The sequence below is a fragment of the Salvelinus sp. IW2-2015 genome, linkage group LG20, assembly GCF_002910315.2.
Source record: "Salvelinus sp. IW2-2015 linkage group LG20, ASM291031v2, whole genome shotgun sequence".
In the NCBI taxonomy this organism is placed as follows: domain Eukaryota; kingdom Metazoa; phylum Chordata; class Actinopteri; order Salmoniformes; family Salmonidae; genus Salvelinus; species Salvelinus sp. IW2-2015.
Genome location: NC_036860.1, coordinates 31,615,483 through 31,637,253, shown reverse-complemented (window position 1 = coordinate 31,637,253; position 21,771 = coordinate 31,615,483). Strand labels below are relative to the sequence as shown.

General features: G+C 41.8%; 1 protein-coding gene across 3 annotated transcripts in view; it reads right to left on the bottom strand.

Annotated features, from left to right (window-relative positions):
- Positions 1-21,771, bottom strand: part of LOC111980254 (MAP/microtubule affinity-regulating kinase 4-like) — a 47,471-nt gene that overhangs the window by 7,042 nt on the left and 18,658 nt on the right. The window contains exons 4-17 of one of the 3 annotated variants that reach the window (XM_070449336.1): positions 18,197-18,245; positions 16,351-16,416; positions 15,698-15,768; positions 13,716-13,772; positions 11,183-11,419; positions 10,531-10,650; positions 9,170-9,269; positions 8,792-8,901; positions 8,291-8,474; positions 7,744-7,970; positions 5,421-5,524; positions 4,943-5,221; positions 4,058-4,144; positions 118-162 (exon numbers count right to left, since the gene is read on the bottom strand). In XM_070449336.1, the coding sequence (XP_070305437.1) occupies positions 118-162; positions 4,058-4,144; positions 4,943-5,221; positions 5,421-5,524; positions 7,744-7,970; positions 8,291-8,474; positions 8,792-8,901; positions 9,170-9,269; positions 10,531-10,650; positions 11,183-11,419; positions 13,716-13,772; positions 15,698-15,768; positions 16,351-16,416; positions 18,197-18,245 (1,736 nt within the window). Of the gene's footprint in view, positions 1-99; positions 163-4,057; positions 4,145-4,942; positions 5,222-5,420; positions 5,525-7,743; positions 7,971-8,290; positions 8,475-8,791; positions 8,902-9,169; positions 9,270-10,530; positions 10,651-11,182; positions 11,420-13,715; positions 13,773-15,697; positions 15,769-16,350; positions 16,417-18,196; positions 18,246-21,771 lie in introns of all 3 variants that reach the window. The other 2 variants (XM_024010944.2, XM_024010945.2) reach the window with 2 other exon arrangements.

Sequence of the window (21,771 nt, the reverse complement as noted above, 5' to 3'; positions counted from 1 at the left end):
TTAATGTGAGCAAGTTTACTGTCTGAAACATGACAACAACCTAACACGGTTATGTTGGGGTTATAGATGAGGTGACAAAGGGTTGCCGGATATACTGACCTTGTGACATGTACTGACCTTGTGACCGCAGATCGGCAGATTCCCTCAGGTTCATTTGTGACCCTGCGTAGAGAACACACACACACACACACACACAGTTAAATGGGGAATCAGAGAGGTGTTTTATGGGAGATGCAGTTCCAAGTCCACCAAGTACACAGAGAGAGTCACCATCTATCCACAATACTGTGAAGCCATTCAAAAAGAAAGGAAAGGAAATCATAGAGTGAGGACAAGCAAACGACAACAGAGACCAAAAACTCCAGGTATTCATTGGTTGTGCGTTGCGTCACAATATTGTTATGTAAGTTCTATATTGAGGGCTGACTCCCGAGTGAACATTCTACTCAATGCATTGTCAACTGCCGTTGATTAACATTTCTAAAGGAGGAAAATAATTAGTAGGAAAACCTTTTGTCATCATTGTGATTAGAGGTCGACCGATTAATTAGGGCCGATTTCAAGTTTTCATAACAATCGGTAATCTGCATTTTTGGACACCGATTATGGCCGATTACATTGCACTCCACGAGGAGACTCTGTGGCAGGCTTGACTACCTGTTATGCGAGTGCAGCAAGGAGCCAAGGTAAGGTGCTAGCTAGCATTAAACTTATCTTATACAAAACAATCAATCTTAACATAATCACTAGTTAACTACACATGGTTGATGATATTACCAGTTTATCTAGCTTGTCCTGCGTTGCATATAATCGATGCGGTGCCTGTTCATTTATCATTGAATCACAGCCTACTTCGCCAAACGGGTGATTTAACAAGAGCATTCGCGAAAAAAGCACTGTTGTTGCACCAATGTGTACCTAACCATAAACATCAACGCCTTTCTTAAAATCAATACACAAGTATATATTTTATAAACCTGCATATTTAGTTAATATTGCCTGCTAACATGGAGATCTTTTAACTAGGAAAATTGTGTCACTTCTCTTGCGCTCTGTGCAACAGAGTCAGGGTATATGCAGCTGTTTGGGCCGCCTGGCTCGTTGTGAACTGTGTGAAGACCATTTCTTTCTAACAAAGACAGCCAACTTCGCCAAACGGGGGATGATTTAACAAAAGCGCATTTGCAAAAAAAGCACAATCGTTGCACGAATGTACCTAACCATAAACATCAATGCCTTTCTTAAAATCAATACACAGAAGTATATATTTTTAAACCTGCATATTTAGTTAAAAGAAATTCATGTTAGCAGGCGATATTACCTAGGGAAATTTGACTTCAAGACTTGACTTCAAGCCTATCAACTCCCGAGATTAGGCTGGCAATACTAAAGTACCTATTAGAACATCCAATAGTCAAAGGTATATGAAATACAAATGGTATAGAGAGAAATAGTCCTATAAAAACTACAACCTAAAACTTCTTACCTGGGAATATTGAAGACTCATGTTAAAAGGCACCACCAGCTTTCATATGTTCTCATGTTCTGAGCAAGGAACTTAAGCGTTAGCTTTTTTACATGGCACATATTGCACTTTGACTTTCTCCTCCAACACTTTGTTTTTCCATTATTTAAACCAAATTGAACATGTTTCATTATTTATTTGAGACTAAATTTATTTGATTGATTTATTGATTATATTAAGTTAAAATAAAAGTGTTCATTGTTCATTCAGTATTGTTGTAATTGTCATTATTACAAATATATTCATAAAAATCAGCCAATTAATCGGTATCGTCTTTTTTTGGTCCTCCAATAATCGGTATCGGAGTTGAAAAATCATAATCGGTCGACCTCTAATTGTGATGTCTTCATATTACCTTTAGATGCAGTATAATGTTAGCTAGCTAGATAAGCGTGAGGGGAGAGCACCGGATTTCAGCTAACGTTAGCATTGCTAGGTATTTTTGACAAACTTTGCTAGCTAAGGACAACATTGTCATCTGTCCAAAGTAAATTTAACAACATCATGGTGATGACAAAGTTGTTTCCTACTTATTATTTGCCTACTATTAATGTCATTATATGTTCATGCCACTACAGTATACTGTAAAGACGAAACAATCATTAGCCTCTGTTCAGAATGACTGGGCACCACTCGACATTCAGGAGCCACTATGGCTGACAGCGTCTTGAGAATGTTGACAACAATGTGGTGACGCGATCAGGTGACGTAGTTGCAATCCATGTATACAGGTCAGAGTATGGAGTGATATTAGTGCAACATACTTTTTTATTGGCACTAATATCACTCCGTATCAGAGCGCCCTGACTTGCACAACAGAGTCAAATAATAACGCTGTATATATATAAGAAATGAATAAACAACCTCAAGCGTCTCATATTGTGTTTGTTCATTGAGAACAGTAAACTGTACTGATGTGATTACATTCCATGTCTTTTAAGGTGAGCTGGGAGAATCCACAGCAGTGTAAATGTTGGTGCATTCTGTGACAGCAACTGTCCATCACTATCAATTTCACCTAGGGTTGCAAAGATACCGGATATTTACCAAAGTTACCGGAATCTTCTGTACTTTTTGTAATTAAAACGTATTCTATGGCAATCTATGCTAATTAGGATTTGTTTTTTTCATATATAGTATTCATTTTTTGTTGTTAATCTGTGTCCATATTGTCCATGAGTTTCTAGTGGATAGACCATATGGTTCAAGAGAAAATAGCCAAATTAATGAAAAAAGCATATAATTAACAATTGCATTATTTTCAATTAACTCTGCAACGCTTACAACTATTGACTTTTTTCACAACTGCCATCATTTCGGTGCAAAAATATTTACAATAAAGACATATTGACATAGTAAAATAAATAAAAGTGTGTACATTTAAAAATATACATATATTTCATGCTGAAACCCTCATATTCACTAAGTTGATGGTTTATATTTAGGATGATTTTTTACAGCTTTGTCATTGTAATTAAAAAATAATAATATTATATTTTCTCTATTTTACATGCAGTGATGCAGTGGTAAAATGTAAAAAATACAGTGGTTAAACTGTATAGGAACAAAAAAAAAATGGCTAAACTGCATTTAATTACATTTACCCTCCACTACACCACTGTTTACGTGTGATAAGGCCACATAGTTCCAGAGGTAATTAGAGACACCTGTGATAATCTGAAGTACCAAAAACGCCACTACAGTAGATAGTCATCTGATAAAATGCGCCCCAAAAATCTGGTAGTTTACTGGTAAACTTTGAACGTTTCTGGTAATATACCCTCCCTTTGCAACCCTAATTCCACCACACAACAAAGATAATCCTCATGCCCGGGAATCAACTGTCATTCAAAATAAAATAAAAAACAATGTAGACCTAATCCACTACGACGGTGCCCCTGGAACAAATACTTATTTTAACAGAAGCCCAATGTACAATAAAGGCTACATAACATTTTCATAACAATGCCATAACAGATGTCATAGGTGTCAGTTTATGACAAATGCCTTTACACTGTCAAAATGACACAGACTATGTTTACTGTAGATTAGCCAATCGTCTAGCAAAACTGCCATAGTTAATTCATGGTTTGTGTCGTGACAGTTTAAAGTCAGTTGCAGCAAGTCAAAACTGTTTATGACACGTCATTGTAATGACAGTGTTATGTAGCCCTTATGATGCAGGATTCAAGTAAAGTGTTACCCCCAAGACAATAGATGACAACCCTGCACAAGGGTATGCCAAAGGAATTAACCAAAAAGCAGAAAGCTGCAGAACAAAGACAAGTGGGTAGACAGGCAGGCATACAGACAGGTATGTAACAGACAGGCAGACAGATAAGTAAGTAAACAGGGAACACAGTCAGACCAGGCGCACACACAACCACACACACACACACACACACACACACACACACACACACACACACACACACACACACACACACACACACACACACACACACACACACACACACACGTCCAGTAGGTTAGGCAGGCAGACATGCAGACATAAGCTAGTATCATGGGAACTTACTAACTGTTTTTGATCCCTGGGGAAGGGTACAACCCGAGACTGATTTGTTTGAGCCCTGGCGCTTAGAGGGGTCAAGATTGACCCTGATGTAAGGAGAGGAAGGGGAAGAGCAAGAGAGAGAAATAGAAAAAATAAAGGGGAGAGGAGGAGGGGGAGAAAGACAATATATTTAATCATGGCCAAGGGAGTGGTGGATAACAGGGCAGCTGTAGCTGATTGGCATGGAGGAAGCACATGCTTCATTACATTATATATACAGTACCAGTCGAAAGTTCAGACATACCTACTCATTCAAGGGTTTTCTATATTTTTACTATTTTCTACATAACACTATGAAATAACACATATGGAGTCATGTAGTAACCAAAAATGTGTTAAACAAATCAGAATATATTTTATATTTGAGATTCTTCAAAGTAGCCACCCTTTGCCTTGATGACAGCTTTGCACACAGCAGGCCAAGGTAAAAACGTATTTAGCTCCGTTTCCAATGTCAGGACCCAGGGCTGTGACCTGTAACGTTTTGCAACGGAGAATGAATATCTGTGATCTCTTGAACAACTTCAGGTAGTAGGCCTCCCTCCCCTGTTTCCCATTCTAAACAATGACACTGGTCCAAGACTACCTGCTTGTGAGTTTTGAGGCAGGTGTTACAGAGGTGACTACTACTATTCACTAAGTTGATTATCCCCTGCATTTGGCGGTGAGCGTTACAGAGGTGACTACTACTATTAACTAAGTTGATTATCCCCTTCATTTTGTGGATGAGCGTTACTATGGTGACTGTTACAGAGGTGACTGTTAAGGAGGTCACTGTTACGGAGGTGACTGTAACGGAGCTGACTGTAACGGAGCTGACTGTAACGGAGCTGACCGCTTACCTGCGTGTGAGTTTGGAGGTGAGTTTGGTAAAGAGGTTGGAAGTGGCGCGGCTGCGGGCGTGCGGCAGTGGACTGGCGTCGTGGTGGGACAGCGTGGGGGAGGTGGGCGGGGCCGAGTAGACAGGCGGGCCCCGGTCCCTCAACTGGCCCCCGTGAAAAGTGCTCCTAATCGTGGAGCCCCGTGTCAGACGGCAGCGCTCACCAGAGGAGGAGGAGGCCCCGGCCCCAGAGATGCTCAGGGTGGAGGGGGAGGTGGGGGGTAGGCGGTGGGACAGGGAGCTGGAGGTGAGAAGCAATTAGAATTAGACAAATGTTACAGTCCACACAAAGTGGACATTTGTCTTTGGCTTCACAATAACATGGTTGACATAAAAAAACAACACTAAAAACATCATCATCAGGGGATATGAGGGGACATCTTTTCGAGACTCTCTCTCTCGCTCTTCCTCTCCCTCCCTTGTCCTTCCATGTTCTTTACCTGTTCTCCTTGCCATTCTGCAGCAGGGAGTGTCTGTCGGTACTGGAGCGGTCCGTGCAGACGTATGTGTTCCGGCGGGTCATAGCACTTCCCGGGATATTGTTCTGGGAAAGTAGGAGGGCGGGATCAGAACAAATGTCCAAATCAGACATTACCATAGTTGCAAGTTGTCACTGCATACCACCAAAGTGGAGTACTCAATGGCTGTTTCCAAATGTTCATACTTGCGTTCTAAATAGTAGGCTGATTGGGAATGTGAAAATATAAGGTTTTATAGTATGTGAAATGTAGAAAATGGTGTATGCTTTAAAGTTGGTCTCCTTAGTTGCTACATCCATTTTTTATTTGTTTGTTTTTTTGGCACCGTACCCCATCGTACCCCATCAGAACCTAAAATACAAGCATATTTTTATCCAATGTTTGTAAACAATATAAAATTAAACAAACAATTTATAGCCTCAAAACATTGTTAAAACTATAATTTTGATATCACGGTGTAACGTGTGTCGTCGGATGAAGAAGGAGACCAAGGTGCAGCGTGGTAGGCGTTCGTGATTTTTAATAAACTGAACACCGCAACAAAATAACAAAGTGAAATGAAAGCGCACAGTTCTGTCAGGCAACAAAACAGCTAAACAGAAAATAACTCCCCACAAAACCCAAACGGAAAATGACAACCTATATATGATCCCCAATCAGAGACAACGATAGACAGCTGCCTCTGATTGGGAACCATACTCACCAGTAACACAAAATAGAAAACATAGATTCGAGTCACACCCTGACCTAACCAAACATAGAGAATAAATAAGGATCTCTAAGGTCAGGGCGTGACACACGGATTGTCAGTCCTGGCTTCCATAGCTCTGTCTATGAATTTGAGAGTGGTTACATTTCTCCAGGTCCATCCCTCAGCTTTTTACAAAAATACAGACAGGGTGACCCAATTGAACCCATTAGACGACGCCTTCTCAGTATGCGTGCGCCTTGTATGTTGACATATATTGCTTACTGCATACATTTTAACTAAACATTATGTCCTAAATTGGATGTAGTAAGATTAGTACACAGAATGTAGTTTTAGTAAATAGTAGGTGAGGCATATTTTGGACACGGCCTATATACCAGAAAATATTATATACTGTATAAACCTATGTGTACTAACAGGAGTCGTATAGCTAGCGACCATTTTCTAACCTAGAGTGCGTCTGAAATGGCACCCTATTCCCTGTATAGTAATGCACTACTTAGGGCAGTGATCACCAACCACGCTTTGCTTTCCTATTATTTGTTTTGCACTGTGGACACTGTGCACTTGATTCAGCAGTCCTAGCACTGGGAAGGCAAATTCTTCCCATTTTGAACCATTTCATGTGTCTGACAGTAGAACACCGCCTACCCGGCAGGCCCAGAGAGCCAACCAAGAGCACCTTACCACTGGCCAATCAGATATCTCAGATCACTGTGTCTGCACAGCCTCGAGCGCACAGCAAAGTTGATACTGTGAGATTTCATTTATTTTAAAACCATGACTAGAGAGAGACTCTAGTTTTTAAGAGTAAGTTCATGTTTAAGTTGTTATTCAACACCGTCAACACTTCATTCAAAACTTTTAGAAGCCATAAGATGGGCGTTCTCCCTTCTCCCACTCACGTTACAACCAGCACTACAGCCGCAATGAATGAGTATGGCAAAATGTTCCGATAAGCTTGCCTTGTTATTATTAGCGGCTTGTGTCTTTTTCAATACCAAGGAATATTTCACTTTCTTTGGTCATAGTAGTAACAACATGAATGTGTGCACGAGGCAGAAATAATGCAGTGCGACTTGAGTTTCACCATCTGCTGGGAAAATGTGTTTCCTTTTCTGACAGGAGGGAGGAAGAGCGGAGGCTTTTTTAAAGTCATGTTCAAATCAAATCTGAGAGGTAGAGCTCGGCTTGCATTTTGACTCAGAAAGTGATCTTGACTCAGAAAAGGCTGGTGACCACCGACTTAGGGAACAAGGGGCCATTTCAAACGCAGAGCTTGAAACATAAATCTTTGCTAGGGTGCATCCTAAATGGCACCCTATTCTCTGTATAGTAATGCACTACTTATGAAATAGCACAGGAGGTTGGTGGAACCTTACTTGGGGAGGACGGGCTCGTGGTAATGACTGGAGCGGAATGAGTGGAATGGTTGATGCCATTCAATTTGCGCCGTTCCGGACATTATTATGAGCCGTCCTCCCCTCAGCAGCCCCCACTGGGGAATAGGGTTCCATTTCAAATGCAGCCCTATTAACCCCCCCCCCCCCCCCCRRCCCKKCCCACCATTCCTACCTCACTGTTTCTCACTGTGGTGGCCGTCATCTCCTTGCGGCGGTCGGGGATCTCTGACTTGTTGGGATTATTAGCACTGCTGACCATGGGGCTGGAGGGGGGCAGCGAGCGACTGCCCATCACACTGCAGCTGGCCTTACGCGGTGGCATGCGCCCCTCCCGCAGCTCCCGGTCACCCGTGCTGGTGGGGCTCCGCTTGGGGTGCATGACGGGCATGGAGGGCCCGCCTGAGGGGCGAACACACATGTTAACACTGCCACACAGACACAGAGACATATATACACACACGTGCACACACAGGGCACGCACACATATACATGCGTGTGTACACAGGCACGGACAAAGACACATATGCGTACGCACGCACGCACGCACCCACCCACCCACACACACACTTAGTCAGTGGCCAGGACAGGAGCTGAGTATATGGAGCAGATATGAGACCAGGTGAGGAAAGGTAGAGTACGGTGAAATCTACAGTAGAAGGGTTAGGGTTAGGGTTAGAGTAGACTAGAGGGTACAGTAGAAGGTACAGTAGAACTCTCACAGAAGTCACTGTGCCGCCGCTGCCTGTGATAGGTGGAGGTGCTGCGCTGGGTCTTGCTGTGCGAGGAAGAGGAGGAAGAGGAGCCTGCAGTAGCCGGGGAGTGTTTGTTGGTCCCGTTGGTGATGGGGCTGGGCCGGATCCGTGCCAGGGACAGGGTACTGGCCGAACGAGACTCGCTGCCATCCTGTTACCAAGACAACCACCTCCTTTTAGCCTGCTGCATGGACTGAATATGGAGCCACCAAGAGCATTGTGGCTTTCTGTGTACCGGTATGTTGTTTTACTTCAAATTCACATAATATGGCTATATAAATATCAAAATACCTCTATTGTTTGCCTAAAGAATTATTAATCAAATAAACATTTTAGTATGTCCTTACAAAATAACACATTCTTACCTAATTCAAGCATACATACTGATTACTAGGGCTTGCTGTGTATTTCTGTATAGATCATTGATATCGTGTGCTGCCATCTGGTGGCCAGGCCCAGACATCTCACCTCGTTCTTGAGGCCCAGCAGTAGATAAGTTGCGGTGACCTCATTGTACTTCTGGTTGAGCAGAGCGTCCTTGATCTCCTCTGGAGTGAAGCCCATCCCCACCATCACCTCTGAGGACCACAAATGAGGGGAGATGAGGAAAAAGAAGGCAGACATTTTGGAAATAATTTTAAGCTAATGTTCCTGCTGAATTTCAGGAACAGATTTAAACTAGGACTTAAAGATACATATATCTGAAATGTGTTTCATGAGAATGTCAAATCGGCATCAAGTGACCTGTCTAAAGATGTCATGAGAGCCAAAATGAAAGAGTAACACATTGCCCTTAGAGACAAAATGGTGGATGGCAACCCAGTGGCCTGAACATAGCTAGCTCACCTATGCGACTAGTGTCACTGTAGTCCTCGACAGGCTCTATATGGGGCTTCAGGGAATCCTCATCATACCCTGCGTTTATCCACTTGTCCTTCATGACTTGCTGTGGCATCACAACAAGATTCAATGTTAGAAAGTAAAGTTGGAAATTGTGTGTGCATGTGTGATTGTGTGTGTGTGTAATGTGTGTGTGTGTGTGTGTGTGTGTGTGTGTGTGTGTGTGTGTGTGTGTGTGTGTGTGAAATGTGTGTAAGTGGTGTGGTAAGTGTGTGTGTGTTGTGTCAGTGGAGGCTCCTCAGAGGAGGAACATCCTAGAAATCCTAAAAATAGAGAATTGTTTTTAGATAAAACTAACTAAATATATTCACGGTCACCAAAAATAACTGATTAAAACACACTGTTTTGCAATGAAGGTCTACAGCAGCCTCAACAACACCCTCTAGGTTAGCACCCTTGTGTAGCTGGAGGACACTATTTTCCGTCCTCCTCTGGTACAATTGACTTCAATACAATGGTGCTCACCCCCTTCCATAGACTTACACAGTAATTATGATGACTTCTGGAGAACGTCCTCCAACCTATCATAGAATTAATCTAGTGCTGAAAGCATAAGCTACAGCTAGCTAGCAATGTAGTGTATGAAGCGGGGTAAGTAGTTGACTCAAAGAGAGAGAAGACAATACTTGAACAGTTTTGAACAAATTAATTTCCTCAAAATATAAGGAGAAGCAAAGAGAGAGAGGTTTCGTCATATTTTTTTCTTATTATTTTACATTTCACACAGAATGTTTTGCAACTGTTTGGACTCAATGATTAAGCCCCAGATCAGTTATATGCAGGCAAGAGTGTGCAAGGTGGTATTAAATGTGTTCACTGTCTATCACCTTGATTACTCCAATTTGATTTGATTTGGTGTGGAAAATTGTATTTGATTTGGTGTGTGTGTGTGTGTGGTGTGTGTGTGTGTGTGTGTGTGTGGTGGTGTGTGGTGTGTGTGTGTTGTGTGGTGTGTGTGTTGTGTGTGTGTGTGTGTGGTGTGTGTGTGTTTGTGTGTGTTGTGGTTTTGGGGATGTAGGTGATATTCTTGTTATGGTGGTTTGGTGCTTTGGTGCTTTATTACATGTTGGGCTATTAGTGTGTGACATATACTGCTGTTATTATTCCCTTTTTACCGAACTGAGACAAACCAAACCAAGCCAAACCGAGCTGTACTGGGATGGCATGGTTACAAATCCACTATAATTGCTGAAACTATGTAGCAAAGGTCAATGTGAAAAGAAAATATCCAAGCTAGAACAGTACGGTTTGGGTTGGTCCTATAGTGTGAATCAGGCATTGGTGTTGGGGGGGTTGGTCCTCCTCACATCTAGGGTGCAGCGCTTGGTAGGGTTGAGCACCAGGAACCGGCGTAAGATCCCCTCGCAGTCGGTGGACATGTAGAAGGGCACGCGATACTTCCCCCTCAGGACACGCTCACGAAGCTCCTATAGGATGCGATGGAGCGGAGAGGTTAAGGTAAAGGTCAGAGGTTAAGGGTTAGTGTCAGTCGGTGGACATGTAGAAAGGCACACGCAACTTTCCCCTCAGGATGTGCTCACGCAGCTCCTGTGGGCAGTGACAAACACACACGTTTTTAAGCACACGACGAACACACACTAAACCTACACTGTCAACCACAGATCAAAAACACATTGCAAGCACACACCAAAAACAAGTCGTCAAGCACACACCAAACATGTGTTGTCAAGCACACCAAATACATATGAAAACAGAAATTGTCAAACACACATCAAACACAACAGGCCAACCCAGACACATACCAACACAGACATACAGTACAGTAGAAATAAGACACCCATTGCGCACTAAATGCACTCTGCACAACGCTATAACCTATGAAGCATTCGAATTACCAGCCACACAGACACACTGCCCCCACCTGTCCCCACACACGCATATACAGCGTATACAGCATGTCTCCCAGACTACAGACGTCCACCTCTAACAAACACACACCTTGAGGTTCTGCCCGTCGAAGGGCAGCGACCCTGACACCAACGTGTACAGTATGACCCCCAGGCTCCAGACATCCACCTCGGGCCCGTCGTATTTCTTCCCCTGGAACAGTTCCGGGGCGGCATAGGGTGGAGAGCCACAGAACGTGTCCAGCTTGTTGCCCAGCGTGAACTCGTTGCTGAAGCCGAAGTCGGCGATCTTGATGTTGGCGTTGGCGTCCAGCAGGAGATTCTCGGCCTGGAGAAGGGACGGAGGGAGGATAGGGAGGGGGTAGGGTGAGGGGAGGAAGAGAAGGAGGGAGGGGTGTAAGAAGGCATGGAGGAGAGGGATGGAGGGAGGGAGGAGATGGAGGGGGAGAAAGAGAGCATGTCATATAGGATTTTAGGCTATAGGATATATTATAGATAAGTACACCGGAAACACTGGGAGAAGAAGTGACTCACATTCCGTCTGTCTGTGTTTATGTTTAAGGATGTAAATATCCAACAATAATCACAATATCTGTAAAACTTCAATTAATAGCCCGGGTGTTTATTTGCTTAAATCACTGAACACAACAGTCGCTTAATAGAGACACACTTCTAGTTGAGCCAGGTGTCTATTTCCTTAATGCGCAAAGCTTTTCCTCATTTACATAGTTATTTGTTTAACAGTCACTTCCCTCATTTTAATAAATGTCTTAATTTGCTGCACTCGTGTTATTGTTTACACACACACATTTATTTTGTCTTAGTACGCCTCTATTAAAACCTTTTTTTATTTCCTTGACAATAATTATTCTCCTCTTTGACTGTGCATTTTTGGCAGTTTTAACTTTCGCCATTAGATATGTGTTTGTCCCACCTAGTTATTTTAAGATGAACGCACTAACTGTAAGTAGCTCTGGTTAAGAGCGTCTGCTAAATGTGACCCGTTTCAGGAAACTAGGCGTATGTCGTAAGTCACGACTTCACAGGAGAGCCATTTTAACGTTTATCTTTATCAAAATGTGTTTTTTGGCAGAAATGCCTTCTGAAACATGTTAACTTTCATGTGCCTTGATAACAAACTTGTATGCCATCTGTAAATACAAATAAAATTGTTACATTACGAGCCTTATTGGTTAAGCCATGCCACAGAAAAAGTCAGCAACCTTCCCACTAGTAATGATTGGCTGAGATAATGAGCGGGCTGGACATGCCGAGATAGAGGAGTTTGGATTGGTCTGCCATATAGAAGGCTTGTGTCTATTTGAGCTGATCAGTCTGTGTTGGTAATCCTGTCTAACGTGGCTTTAAAAAATATATATTGTGTAGTGGAGCTGCATAAGTGTTGCTCTCCACTTTCTGGAGGATCAAGTTTTGAAATCAGTGGAATTAGAGTATGATAGCTAAAGAAATGGAGAAAACCCTTGCCTCTGGATTACATCTTCAAACTAAGGGCAACCGTGGCATGGTATCCATGACAGGGAGACGCGTCCATCATGTATGATGATGTATATAGGTAGGATAGTCTAGCGTTAGCTAGCTACATTTTCAGATATTACACATTTCTAATTTTGACAGAAAGTGGTTTCATTTCAAGCTATAGTGTACTGTTAACATTAGTTGGCTGGCTCTCTAGCTAGCAGACGTTATTATTCGTATCCCAGCGCCATTTGCTTTTCTAGTTAGAGACTAATGTTAGCTAGCTAACATTGAACCTGGTTGGTTAGCACCCAGCATATTCATGCAGGGTAGTAACGACATGATTTGGCACTATGTTCATTGTTGTTTAACTAGCTAATGTTAGCTGGCTGGCTCGTTAGCTAATGTTACGTGACGTGTGTGATCTTACACATTGTTTAACTAGCTAGGTTCCTTGTTTACCTAGCTAACTAGCTACATGTCTTAAGCTAAAGTGTACTTTTAGCTAGCTAGCTAACGTTAGCTGGCTGGCTCCTTAGCTGATGTTATTATTTGTATCCCAGAGCCGTTTGCTTTTCTAGTTAGAGCCTAATGTTAGCTAGCAAACATTGAACCTCGTTGGTTAGCTGCCAACATATTCATGCAGGGTAGTAATGACATGATTTGGCACTATGTTCATTGTTGTTTAACTAGCTAACGTTAGCTGGCTGGCTCGTTGGCTAACGTTATGTGACGTGTGTGATCTTACACGTTGTTAACCTAGCTAGGTTCATTGTTTACCTAGCTAGCTAGCTACATGTCTTAAGGCCGGTGTCATTAAACGTCTGCAAAAAAAGCGTAATGAAATTGTTGCCAGCGGAGCTGGTTAGGCTGTTTTCATGTTATCCAGAGGTAAACAAATAATCAACCAGAGAGTCAAGTGTGCGCTCTGAATGCACCGAGAGCTAAACGAGATGGGTGGGGCTAAAGGGTGTGAACGGTGCTGAATGGGTATAGACAAAAAGGAGCTCTTCACTAGATACCAAAACATTCAAAGGCCATTGTCTCAAAAGTGAGTTTACAAGCTTCCAGGTGGTGGGTCACAAAAGACTAAAAGGTACATGTAAATTGCCATTCAATCAAGCTCTATAAAATGTCCGCATTCTTACCTTCAAGTCTCGGTGGACAATGTTCTTCATGTGGCAGTAGTGGACAGCAGACACGATCTGGAGGACAGAGAGACAGGTTAGCAGACAGACGGACAGACAGACAACCTGACACACAGACATACAGTTGAAGTCGGAAGTTTACATACACTTAGGTTGGAGTCATTAAAACTAGTTTTTCAACCACTCCACAAATTTCTTGTTAACAAACTATAGTTTTGGCAAGTCTACTTTGTGCATGACACAGTCATTTTTCCAACAATTGTTTACAGACAGATTATTTCACTGAAAAATTCACTGTATCACAATTTCAGTGGGTCAGAAGATCACATACACTAAGTTGACTGTGCCTTTAAACAGCTTGGAAAATTCCAGAAAATTATGTCATGGCTTTAGAAGCTTCTGATATGCTAATTGACATAATTTGAGTCAATTGGAGGTGTACCTGTGGATGTATTTCAAGGCCTACCTTCAAACTCAGTGCCTCTTTGCTTGACATCATGGGAAAATCTAAAGAAATCAGCCAAGACCTCAGAAAAAACATTGTAGTCTGGTTCATCCTTGGGAGCAATTTCCAAATGCCTCAAGGTACCACGTTCATATGTACAAACAATAGTACGCAAGTATATAACACCACTGGGACCACGCAGCCGTCATACCGCTCAGGAAGGAGACGCATTCTGTCTCCTAGAGGTGAACGTACTTTGGTGCGAAAAGTGCAAATAATCCCAGAACAACAGCAAAGGACCTTGTGAAGATGCTGGAGGAACAGGTACAAAAGTATCTATATCCAGAGTAAAACGAGTCCTATATCGACATAACCTGAAGGCCACTCAGCAAGGAAGAGCAAATGCTCAAAAACGCCACAAAAAAGCCAGACTACGGTTTGCAACTGCACATGGGACAAAGATCGTACTTTTGGAGAAATGTCCTCTGGTCTGATGAAAACAAAAATAGAACTGTTTTGGACATAATGACCATCGTTATGTTTGGAGGAAAAAGGGGAGGCTTGCAAGCCAAAGAACCCATCCCACCGTGAAACACGGGGGTTGGCAGCATCATGTTGTGGGGGTGCTTTGCTGCAGGAGGGGCTGGTGCACTTCACAAAATAGATGGCATCATGAGGATGGAAAATTATGTGGATATATTGAAGCAACATCTCAAGACATCAGTCAGGAAGTTAAAGCTTGGTCGCAAATGAGTCTTCCAAATGGACGATGACACCAAGCATACTTCCAAAGTTGTGGCAAAATGGCATAAGGACAACAAAGTCAAGGTATTGGAGTGGCCATCACAAAGCCCTGACCTCAATCCCATAGAAAATTTGTGGGCAGAACTGAAAAGCGTGTGTGTGTGAGCAAGGAGGCCTACAAACCTGACTCAGTTACACCAGCTCTGTCAGGAGGAATGGGCCAAGATTCACCCAACTTATTGCGGGAAGCTTGTGGAAGGCTACCCGAAATGTTTGACCCAAGTTAAATAATTTAAAGGCAATGCTACCAAATACTAACTGAGTGTATGTACTTCTGACCCACTGGGAATGTGAGGAACGAAATAAAAGCTGAAATACATCATTCTCTCTACTATTATTCTGACATTTCACATTCTTAAAATAAGGTGGTGATCCTAACTGACCTAAGACAGGGAATTTTTACCAGGATTAAATGTTAGGAAATGTGGAAAAACTGAGTTTAAATGTATTTGGCTAAGGTGTATGTAAACTTCCGACTTCAACTGTACATACACAGACAGACAGATAGACAGGTTAGCAGGCAGCCAGTCAGCTAGCAAGCCGAATGGAAAAGGAAGACAGAAAGACAAACAGAGGCAGACAGACAAGACAGAGATGTACAGATAGACACAGATAGAAAGTTTAGCGGCCAGCCAGACAGTCAACTAGACAAAGACAGATAGACAGACAAACAGACAGACAGATATGCAGTATAGACAGCATACAGGTGTGTGAGGCACAGTGGTCATCATACCTGCCGAAATTTGGCTCTGGCTTCAATCTCCTTCATTCTCCCATGAGATACGAGGTAGTCAAACACTTCACCTGAAAAAAAGAAGAGTGGTCAACATGATAATGAAGGAGATATGTGACAAAATGTGTTTCAATGCATTATAATGTATACTCGTACTATACTCGTATTCTACTCCATATTGTACTCTTAGAATATTCTGTGTTTCCAACCATCATTAACAGTTATTAAACTAATATGTTTCCAGTAGCTAATATCAAAGGCCTAACAGTAATGTTGTCATGACAGAGACTGTGGGGCTGTGGCCTGCTGCCTCCTATATTTTATCCTAATGACATTTCATGCTGGTAGAAATATTTTCCCTGGCCACTAAAACCCCAGTCCTAAGCTATAAGCCTATTTCCACACTCCCCCCCACATTTATAATATAATTTCATAGAACACCAAAGGTAAAATATGCAACATTATGTTATGTTTACATACACATACAGTAGGAGTACGTAATGTACAACCGTAGCATTAGGTTGTGATTTTGAGTCATCTCCATTGGTTTATTTATACTTTTCCCCCCTGTTAATCAAACACAAGCGAATCAGCCATTACAGAGAGACAGTAGCTAGGTCTATTGAAACAGACAGGAAGGCAGATGTACCCACCTCCACTGGCATACTCCATGATTAGATAAAGGGTCTTATCCGTCTCAATCACTTCGAACAGCTGCACTGTAGTAGGCACAAATAAAATCCGATTAAAAATAATAAATTAATCAAATCCCATATCGTTCAAAAACACAAATCTTTGTCTCGGCCTGCTAAATACAGTGGGGCATGACGCCGGTCTAGTCTAATGGCATTTCTTTTTTTTCATCTTTAGAAAATCCTGTTCCCTACCCCCCTTGCCAACCCAACCCTGGGCCTACTGTAGCTAGCTACTGTATGTACACGTAGTGTAGTGTATCAGTCTATTAAACACAGTGAGAGGCTTAGACAAAAGCCTGCCGTCTGGGTAGATGAGACAGGAATGGGCCATTTAGACTACACATGGCAGATGAGACAGGAATGGGCCATTTAGACTACACATGTTATTACACTGAGTATACAAACATTAAGATCACCTGCTCTTTCCATGACATGAACTGACCAGCTGAATCCAGATGAAAGCTATGATCACTTATTGTTGTGACTTGTTAAATCCACTTCAATCAGTGTAAATGAAGGGGAGGAGACAGGTTAAAGTATGATTTTTAAGCCTTGAGACAATTAAGACATGGATTGTGCATGTGTGCCATTCAGAGGGTGAATGGGCAAGACAAAATATTTAAGTGCCTTTGAACGGGGTATGGTAGCAGGTGCCAGGAGCAAGAACTGCAACATATCAACATAAACAAACACACACACATGCACACACACCCACACGCAAGCACACACGTACGCACGCATAAACACACACATACTTACATACAGTGCATTCGGAAAGTATTCAGGCCCCTTGACTTTTTCCACATTTTGTTACATTACAGCCTTATTCTAAAATTGATGAAATTGTTTTCTTTCCTACTCAATCTACAAACAATACCCCATGATGACAAAGCAAAAACAGGTTTTTAGAAATGTTTGCAAATTTATAAAAAATAAAAAACAGAAATATCACATTTACATAAGTATTCAGACCCTTTACTCAGTACTTTGTTGAAGCACCTTTGGCAGTGATTACAGCCTGAAGTCATGTGCCTTTAACTGAGGAGTGGCTTCTGTCTGGCCACTCTACCATAAAGGTCTGATTGGTGGAGTGCTGCAGAGATGGTTGTCCTTCTGGAAGGTTCTCCCATCTCCACAGAGCAACTCTGGGGCTCTGTCAGAGTGACCATCGGGTTCTTGGTTACCCCCTTGATCAAGGCCATTCTCCCCCGATTGCTCAGTTTGGCCAGGCGGCCAGCTCTAGGAAGAATCTTGGTGGTTCCTTTTAAGAATGATGGAGGCCAGACCTTCAATGCTGCAGAAATGTTTTGGTACCCTTCCCCAGATCTGTGCCTCGACACAATCCTGTCTCGGGGCTCTACGGACAATTCCTTAGACCTCATGGCTTGGTTTTTTCTCTGACATGCACTGTCAACTGGGGGACCTTTATATAGACAGGTGGGTGCCTTTCCAAATCATGTCCAATCAATTTCATTTAACACAGGTGGACTCCAATCAAGTTGTAGAAACATCTCAAGGATGATCAATGGAAACAGGATCTACCTGAGCTCCATTTCGAGTCTCATAGCAAAAGGTCTGAATACTTATGTAAATAAGGTACTTCTGTTTGTGATTTTTAATACATTTGCAAAAATGTCTCAAAACCCATTTTCACTTTGTCATTATGGGGTATTGTGTGTAGATTTACAAATTAATTTAATCAATTTTAGAATAAGGCTGTAACATCACAAAATGTGGAAAAAGTCAAGGGGTCTGAATACTTTCCGAATGCACTGTATAACAGATCATTAAATGTGGGCCTTACCTATGTTTGGATGATTTAAACCTTTCATTATCCGAACCTCTCGAAAGAGCTGTCAAAGGCAGAAGGAAGTGTGTTAGAAGTGAATAGAATACAAATAATATATTAATATGGGGTCTTGAACTGATAGTAGATGTTATAGCAATGTGTACAATTTGTTTTTTCAACATTTGCTGTAGGTCTACACTTTGTCATAAAGCAGAAGATTAAATTTGAACCATCCATCTGGCTCATCTGGCTCACAATAACTTTAAGGCCCCTTAACATAAAGACCATCGTTCCAAATCAGCAGCAACTCCCCCACGTCATCAAGTCGGAATCAGAAAGAAGATAGCATGATAAGCTTTTCTATCCTCTTTCCTCAATCCTTCCCCTCTTTCTATATGTCTCTCACTCCCTGTTTCCTCCTTCTCCATTCTTCATTTTCCTCTGGCGATGCCCAACGTCACTGTTGCCATAGCGACCCTGCTTCTCCAGCTGTGCCAGAGGGAATCACGGGATACGCCGATGTGTCTCGTTGTCATTGTCAAGAAATCCCAGAATTCCACTGACCAAACACGCCCCAGCCCAATCGCTACCACAATCTCCCATCTGACCTACTGTCACTGATATACTATTAACAAACAGTATATAGGGTGAATTTACAGATATATTTGATTTGGTCAGTTGTATACCCATCTTGTGAGACAAGACTTATTTGCGCAAGTAATTCAATTGACACAGTTCTGACCACCTCTAGATGGCATTAACACTAACATAACGTGTCACTCGCTCTCACCCCCTATCTCTCCTCTGACTCTTTACCTCACCCCAACTCTCTCTTTCCCTCCACCCCTTCCTCCTTCATGCATAACAGGCCAGATTATGCTAATACGGGCTCTTTCATGTTTTCTGTATTGAGGATTTTCTCTAGACCACGGGTATGTAAAGTAAACTGCTATCATCACTGGCCATCTGTAGAGCGCTCTCCCCTGTCCCTACCCAATCCTGGCCCTCTTTTGGCAATCTAGGCCCAATCCGATAGATAGCAAGTGTTTTCTCTGACAATGGCCCAATCACATTGTTTGGTCTCATGCAGCCACCCAATCAGTGTGCTCTCTCACACAGCCGCCCAATCGAAGATAAGCGAGAGAATTGAGGAGGATTTATGAATGAAGGCATAGGCCTGCATATGATCACAGATCCTGGTAAGACATGCCATCCAGGCAAGAACATTGCAACTCAAGGGAAAGACATAGTAGCCATGAATTAGAACCTAGACAGTGGCCAGACGAAAGATCATCAATTTGAATGATCCTATACTGTATGTCCTCAAAGAGATAAAATGTACAACAGATCAAAACGAAAGGGAATAGGTCCAAATGTTATAAGATAGTAGGAGTCATAATTTAAAGACTCATAGATTACATGTAGAACATAATACATTCCTCACCATATGGAGAGTGAGGCTACATGTTTTTTTATTTTGGAACTTTACTCATTATAGCATTTTGGATTTGATATCAAATTATGAGGAGGCAGTACATAACGGCACTTTTTATTTGAAGGTATCTACACAGCAAACCGGGAACATTCCCAGAACATTACCTAAGATTCTCATTAAGTTCTAGTTTTTATCATTAGGATGATAAAATCCCATTCAAAGAATGTTTTCGCTAACAATTATTACTTCTAATTCATGTTTTTAATGAAATATTCTTGGAATGTTCTCCTAATATTCACTAAAATGTTGATCAGATGTTACCACAGAACATTCACTTAAGGTTCTCTTTAGGTTAACAGGGAAAATAATAACACAATGTTCCGGTAATGTTCTTTAAACATAATGCCGCAACAAAATGCGGGAGCAATATAAGTGGTTACAGGAACATTCTGCTAATGTTGATGGATATGTTATTCAAACACCCATAACAACAAGCAGGGATTATTCCTACAATGGTCTCATAAAGTTATAGTGTGACATTATAACATGATGGTTCTAATAACATTCCCTGAACATACTTCCGCAATAAAATGTTGGAGTTGTTAAAAAAAAAACATTCCTGCAATATTCAGCTAATGGTGATGGAGAAATTACAAATAACACCTATAACAACAAACAAGAAACTATCCAGTAAGTTTGTGTAATAATATTGATGTGTAATGTAACATTATATTTGATGTTACCAAACTTTTTTACAAATGTAATTTCAATCTTCTTTTTTTATGCTATCCGAATTGGTAGTTACAGTCTTGTCCCATCGCTGCAACTCCTATATGGATTGGGGAGAGGCGAATGTCGAGAACCATGCGTCCTCTGAAACACGACCCTGCCAAGCCGTGCTGCTTCTTGACACACTGTTCGCTTAACCCGGAAGCCAGCCCTTCCGGGTTAAGCGAGCACAACATCAAAGTCAGTAGTAACAGAAAATAGGATTTTTTTTAATTTATTGAGATATAGCCTATTGGGTCTATATGAATTCTAGCTACTTCTGAAGCACATGTTGTGCCCTAGAAACTATTAGGTGTCACGATCGTCAACGGGACTGAGAGAGGACCAAAGCGCAGCGCGTGGAAAGTACATCTTCTTTTTATTTTAAGAAGGAAAAAAACAAAACAACAAACGACCGTGAAGCTATACAAAAATCAGTGCTGACACAAAACACTTCGACATAGACAATTTCCCACAAATACCTAAAGCCTATGGCTCCCTTAAATATGGCTCCCAATCAGAGACAACTATAACCAGCTGTCTCTGATTGAGAACCAAATCAGGCAGCCATAGACTTTTCTAAACACCTACACTCAACCATAGACTATACTAGACACATACACTAAACCATAGACTTATCTAGACACATCCACTCAACACAAACCCATACACTCTAACAAATCCCCCTAGACACTCCAAACCACCCAAGACAATACAAAAACACAAACCTAACCCCATGTCACACCCTGACCTAACTAAAATAATAAAGAAAACAAAGAATACTAAGGCCAGGGCGTGACATTAGGTAACCTTGTAAATACATTTGCCTATTATAAAAAGCAAATATTTGTCATGACTTGCCCTGTTGGGTGAGGATTATAGGCGCCAGATTCCCCCCCTTCTCTGTCTCTTCCCCCACCAGATTTATGACCGGTTGAAAATACCTTACAGAAACTTTCTCTTCCTTGTCATGCAATATTGAGGGAGAGAACCTCTGTAGAACAAAGGGAGTCCTACCGCCAATACTTCAACATCAACTGATTGGGGAATGAAACAATATTTATCATTGTCCAAACGGTTGGAGTGGTTGAAGAACAATTATGTCAGATCAGTTGTGTTTTGGGATCCCATGAAGGACAGTATAAGAACATAACTGTATCTCTGAATGTGTATATTTCCAGTGATCAAATTCACATCCAAATGTTGGGGAGCTGATATGATTAAATATGAAACTATTTGTGAGAAGATGTAATGTGATGTTAGCCTTCTAAATGAGATAATTGTTTTTCATACAAAGTCTTAACCAAGTCATTGGACACACCCACGTGAGCACAGATGTTACGTCGGCGTCATGGAATGCCCCCTTTTCCCAAAGTGCATAAAACCC